Here is a 6813-nt window from a genome sequence, read left to right on the forward strand (position 1 = left end):
AGAGGGAGATCCAATCATGGATTTCTAAAGGGAATTATCTGAAAAATTTTTAAAAACTGTTGAATAATAGAGAAGGGGGGACATTGAAATGGAAGTTAAAAATTCAACATTAAATTCCTTCTTGGTATGAATTAGACAAAGTAATAAAGTTAAAAGTTCAGCATAGCCATTCCGTCTTAAGTGTTTAGCTATGCTCGGCTTGCACTCTCCACAAGGATTCAATCTCTTCCACATTGGGCTCACTCTCTCAAGTTCCCCCACATGCGCTCCCTGCCTCCCATGCTGGCTCGATTTCCTTCGTGTTGGGCTCGATCTCTTACTTTCCCCTGCTCTGCACCAAAGTTGACTCCCTGTGCTGCCGCCACTGGGAAGAAACCTTGCCTCAGCCTGGACACCTTGAAGCCACTGATCTCTCCACAGAAGTTAACTAGATTAAAATAAGGAAAAAGAAGCTGTGAAAGGGGTAAAAAAAAAGTAAAAGTGGACGCAGTAGATGAGCTCCAGGCAGAAGCCTGTATACTGTGCTGTTACTCCACCACCATCTTGACAACAGGAACTTGTGCTGATGCTGAAAGCTAGCACAGATGCAAAGGGCTGAATGGACTACTTTTTTAAAAAAATCATAGAAACATTGTATAGTTTGGTTTATTCTTAAATATTAGAATAAATACAGAAATAAAGGACATTGGTTAGGTCACTATCGGAATACTGTATGCAATTCTGGTCTCTGTGCTATAGGAAGGATATTGTGAAACTTGAAAGGGTTCAGAAAAGATTTACAAAGATGTTGCTAGGATTGGAGGGTTTGAGCTGTAGAGAGAGGCTGAATAGACTGGCGCTATTTACCCTGGAGCATCGGAGGCTGAGGGGTGGCCTTATAGAGGTTTATATAATCATGAGGGGCATAGATATAGGGTATCTGTGTGGGGAGTGGGGGAGTCTAAAACTAGAGGGCATAGGTTTAAGTGCAAGGGGAAAAACTTAAAAGGGATCTAAGGGGCAATATTTTCACACAGGGTGTTGCATGTATGGAATGAGCTGCCAGAGGAAGTGATGGAGGCTGGTACAATTACAACATTTAAAAGACATGGGTATATGAATAGGAAGGGTTTAGAGGGATATGGGCTAAATGCTGGCAAATGGGACAAGATTAATTTGGAATATCTGGTCGGCATGGATGAGTTGGACTGAAGGGTCTGTTTCCATGCTATATCTTTCTATGATTCTGTGGATGTAGCAGCCTATATGTTTTGATTCCTATGTTGCTCTGGCAAGCTCCTTCCCTCAGAAATTAGATCCAGACTTCTGAATTTAGGCAGTAAATATTATTCTAAGCCACATACTTTATCTGGACCAGGCAGGATTTTATTGCCTTTTCATATTTATTATGTGTGTGCAATAATACACACATGTTCTGCCTTCTTGAGTACATTGCATTTGACTTATCATCTGTTAGCCAAATTGGTCCTGCGTAGTCAGTCTCAAGAAAATTTCTCAAAATCACAAGCTTGGTAAGCACTGATTTGCAATAAGCTGTCGCTGATGAGGCACATTGGCAGAGGTAGTGTCCCTACCTCTGAACCAGCCTGGGTTCAAGTCCCATCTAACATGTCTGAAAAGCTTGATGAAAAATGCCTAAAACAAATATTGCAGAGCACCAGTGTTAACCAGACTGCTCTGGGTTTAAGTCCCACTTCAGAGCTTAGCTCTGGGAGAACCCAGCCACTGGTACAGGCAATTCAGTGCATATTGGTGCCAGTCTTCAACCTTGTTAACTGGGGTAGGTTAGCAATAGGAAGGGTAAGGGATCTGTTTGTAAAAGCACCCATCAAATCCACCAAATACAGTGGATATGAAGGGTGGTAAGTCAGCATCATAGTAATTCCCTGGAACATTGAGGGAAAAGCTGAAAAAGCAGATGACAATACACAAGTAGTTTTGGTTCAGTCAGGGTATGTATGTTGGTTAAAACTGTAGGAAACAAGATATTCTGATTTTCTTTTTAGACTGAAATGCTTTGTCTGTTCAGTACATTATGGAGAATGTATGATTCTAGATATTTTTAATCAACCCGTTCAGATATGTTATGGCACACGTCTGGGCAGGTGAGACTTGAACTCTGACTTTCTGACCTAAATGATGGGGCATTACCACTATTCTACAAGAGCCCTGATGTACAATTCTGTGAATAACAAGCATGTAATCAAAATTATATTCCTTCAGTTTACCAATTAATTTACATCCAACCAAAAATGGTGCAAAAGACCAATCTTGAGCAACTACATAAAACTACAGTAAAACTCTGATACATTGCGCTGACAAAGAAACACTGTTGTTTTAAGAAAGCAAATGTCTATTTATCCTTGACTCAGATTGTACTGGTTCAGCATTACTTACCATATGCAAATCTGTTTGATGCATCACCATGTGTAGGAAGATTCCACTTGACAGCAAGGTAAATGGTCTTCTCTTAGACATTAATTATCATTTAATATCTTTCTGTTCCTCAGGATGAATCTCTCCAGCGTTTGCAGAAGGAATCAGAAATTTTACAGAAAACATATGCACACTACTTCGATCTAACCATAATCAACAATGAAATAGATGAGACCATCAGGCATCTGGAAGAAGCCATTGAACTTGTGTGTACCACACCACAGTGGGTCCCTGTATCCTGGGTATATTAAGGACCAGACAGAAAAATCATGAACTTTATCATTCCCTAGCACCATCCTGACATTTGACTTTGTAAATGACCTCGCATCAAGTCTTACCCCTTATAGACAGTCTAGGATTAGTGTGCCCTAATTTTTTTTTGACTATTGTCATGTCCTACTAGATGGATGGAGAGATAAACATTACCAAACTCTTACAGTGACAGTGTCCCTTTTTAAAGCTGTGTGAGGCTTGCAATTGTTATTAAAAATTCAGATCTACATATGCTTTCTGATCTGTATGGATCCAATAATTCCACATGGTCCTCAAAACTTATGCAAACTCTTGTTACCTCCAAGTTTTTCAAGTAAATTTTAAATGCCACCAACCTATCCAGATTTATTTGGAAAATATTTTTAAAATAATATAAATATATTTAATTTATCATTAATGGAGTCCAACAACCTTGCTGGCTAGTTGAAATTTAATTTCATTATGGTGATAAAACATTGCACGTGCAGAATAAAATCTTCTGGTTTAGTCGCCAAATGAAGATCAAAAAATATGAGCACAAGCATTAATTGAAGTTTTTGAGTCTGCAAAGTTACAGTAGTCAGAGCGTGAAGTAAATTTAGATTTGAATTTTTTCATAAATAAACCAATCAGGGCTATTAAAGGGATACCGTCATTTGCAATTTAAAGATGTACAAACATTTTAGGATTTGAATCAGGATTTACTGCATGTGGACAGTTACAAGCATTCATGCTGTTGGTGTATCTGTGTTGGAAACTGTATTCTACAGCAACGTACATTCCATTTGTTGGAAAATTACCCAAGGGAATTATTGTTCAAAAAACTGTAAACCTATGCACATCTCTTGCATTGTGGGCAAGTTTATAAATGACTGATTTTTAATCATGTAGTGAAATGTGTTTGTACTTTGTTGCAATTTAATTTGTTCTAAGGGGAAGAATTAAGAGTTTTGCCATTTCAAATGTGTGTTGTCTTTGAATATAAATATTTTAATTACGTTCCGTCTGGAAAAAATCGTTTAATTTTTATCATTGAAGTATATGTATTAAAAATGCACAAATTTTACTAAAATAGTGTGCAAAAGAGAAATAGTTTGTGGTCAGATATAAACAGTTTAGGTCACATCACAACTTCATTCAAACTGGCTTCAGTGCTTCTGAAGATAGCAACAAACACAGCAACTGCAATTGGGCATTTTTTTAAAATATACTTCCTTTTATGTGGTTTTTTTATCATTTTTATATTATACCCTAAATGTCTTTCTACAAGCTTATATTGAACACATCCAAACCCAGTCATGTAAAATTGAATAGCTGCAAATATTGACTTTCAACACAGCTGCCTAAGACAATATTGTGTTTCAGTTACAGGACTGTAAGTTCTATACTTTTGTAACTGGTCCATGGTAAGACCAGTATGGTGCTGGCTGTTGGAAACTGAATAGTACCTCTGAACATGTAATATAAAAATGAAAATACTGTGGAAAAATGTAAACAGAAATGAAGCACAACTTCACAACTGGAATTTATTGAACATTTTCATATTTTCTGGCAAGTCCATTCAGATAGAGAGAAATGGTATTTTATAGACCTGTTCCCACCAGGATTTTAGAGCACAGAGGAATGAATTGTTTGCCTTAAGACATTTTGTAACTTAATTCCTGCTTTCTTTGATGTAATACCATTCCTAACAGTATTGAAAGGATATTTAGATATGTTATACATTTCAAAAATTGCTTATTGTTTAATATTGCATAAATGCCGTGAATGCTTTGATGAAACACAATTGGCCATGGAAATCTGTATTAAAGGACAAGTGATACAGCTGAAATCCGTGAGTAATTGAAAATATAAATCAATTATAATGGGAGCTATTTAAATCGTGAATACTTTAATTGTCTTTTTCTGAATATTTTATAATTTGGTATTTAATGTGTCAGCTATAAACACCAACTGAAACAGTTCAGTTTTACTATATTAATTAACCAGATGCTGTTGATTCAGTCCCCTGTTTTTTTCTGCATTTGTATGTCAATAGTTAAGCGTTCAGCGCACATGAAGTCATTAATTTTCATATTATGGAAGACAAAATATGCGAATCTCTTAGAAATTCATCATGACCAAATGTACAAAGTACAAAGTTTCAGGTCATATCAGGTGCACCCTTTGTATTTTACAACAAAAGCGTACACAATTTAAAATGTATTTGTGCATAAGCATGTGAAGTTGATCATAGGGCATTGATAATTTGTATGCTAATTACCAAATAGTGTAATTTTCACATTGCTTTGACGTATTCTCTTCTCTCGTCTGCAAGTAAGAGGAAAGTCTGTAGTCTTAACTTCTCAATATTGCCATGTTTCTGTTTAGGCTACAAGAAACATGTTTCATGTGACACAACTGGCTGAAAGCTAAATCTATTTTCTTCCCCAAGATATGACGCCTTAATTTCACACATCAGTCTCTCTGAAAGTAAACAGAACACATTACTACCACCACATGAGTGAAAAAGCAAACTGTATGAAGGCCAAGTCAAATTGCTTCTTTTAGTAGTATTTGAATCACTTCAAAGTTGCTTAACACTCTGAAACAGGCAATATTAAAATATTCTGTCTGTTGATAATTGACAGAAAGAATGTTCCCAAGTTCTCTGCTATTCACTCAATTTGAAAATTATTTTGGAAGAATTCTTTTATATATGAAAACATTTATACTTAGTGTAGCTTGATTCAGTAGTACACCACTTCTCTGAGTCAAAAGATTGTTCTGAGGCTGCACTCTAGAGACAAAATAATCCACATTGAAGCTCAAACACTGGGATAGTGCTGCAGTGGATGAGGTGTCATTTTTCAAATGAATCATTAAACCTGTCTACCCTTACAGTTGGGCATTAAACATACCATGGTGTCATTTAAAGATCAAAGGAATCCCCTTGATATTCCAGACAAACTTTATCACTCAAAGTAACATGAAAAAACAATTGCGTAGTTATTTATCATTTTTAAATATTGTTGTTCACAAATTGCCTGCCCTATTTCCCTGCATTACAATGACTACCGATGCAATATAGTCCTTTCTTATGATTTCCTGATAATATGAAAGGCAGATTATGCCCAGATTTGTTATAGTCCAAGATGGAAGTCCACAAATGGTTACGGTTCTACATGAGGAGAGATGAACTGACTCCCTGTCTTCATTCACCCATCCCCTTGATTTGACATATTAAGGGTATTTTAAGATTGATCCCCTCCCTTGTCTCAGACCTTTCTTCCAAACCAAATTGACATTTTTTTTAAAGAAACTAATTTAGCTAGACTTTCTTGAGTTAACAAAAAGTGAGTTTGATTACGCATGTTTTTCATGTGTTTTAATATGACATGCTTACATTAAAAGTAGAGATGGAAATGTGTTGCTGGAGAAGCGCAGCAGGTCAGGCAGCATCTAGGGAACAGGAGAATCGACGTTTCGGGCATTAGCCCTTCTTCCTGAAGAAGGGCTAATGCCCGAAACGTCGATTCTCCTGTTCCCTAGATGCTGCCTGACCTGCTGCGCTTCTCCAGCAACACATTTCCATCTCTGATCTCCAGCATCTGCAGACCTCATTTTCTCTTACATTAAAAGTAAGCAAGTCCAAAAGGATAAAAGAAAAACAAATATATGGTTCAGTCTGAATTGTTTGTGAAGTGTTGATCATTGAATGTTGCAGCTGTTGGATTACCAATACCTGTCTTTGATAGGTGAATTGTGGGTTCCATAATCCTTAGTTTTGCAAAATGGTTGAGCTTCTGTAGTTCTGAATTCTTTCAACCATGATGGAATTCCAACATTCAGGGTAAGTAAGAGTCCTTTTGTTTTCCTGATTCCCTTGTTACCTGTTACCTGGCTGCTAGCAAGTTGACTTCTAGCACACAAAGTGAAAACAGTGTCTAGAGGATATTCTTTCAACTGTGACCCTTTACAAAACTTGGACCAAGGCTGGTTCAAATGAGAATGCTCAGTTCCACTGTAACACTCAGTCAAGTTGAAACCTGTATGTACTCCTCCTCCTTCAAAGGAAAATCACAATGTATCTGCAATTTATGACATAATCCACAGAAGGTTGATTACTTTTGAGCAAGAGATTGT

At 36.8% G+C, this 6813-nt stretch overlaps 1 protein-coding gene across 11 annotated transcripts in view; it reads left to right on the top strand.

The window, feature by feature from the left end:
* The window catches only part of caska (calcium/calmodulin-dependent serine protein kinase a), a 609390-nt gene extending 604832 nt beyond the window's left edge, over positions 1-4558 (top strand). For all 11 annotated transcript variants that reach the window (XM_087992817.1, XM_087992820.1, XM_087992823.1 and 8 more), the window contains one exon: positions 2511-4558. In XM_087992817.1, the coding sequence (XP_087848943.1) occupies positions 2511-2687 (177 nt within the window). In that variant the 3' untranslated portion in view covers positions 2688-4558. The remainder of the gene's footprint in view (positions 1-2510) is intronic.
* The last annotated feature ends 2255 nt before the right edge of the window (positions 4559-6813 follow it).

The sequence above is a fragment of the Chiloscyllium plagiosum genome, unplaced genomic scaffold (assembly GCF_037043375.1).
Source record: "Chiloscyllium plagiosum isolate Xiang-an unplaced genomic scaffold, Cpla_swu_hap1 HiC_scaffold_12, whole genome shotgun sequence".
NCBI lineage: Eukaryota > Metazoa > Chordata > Chondrichthyes > Orectolobiformes > Hemiscylliidae > Chiloscyllium > Chiloscyllium plagiosum.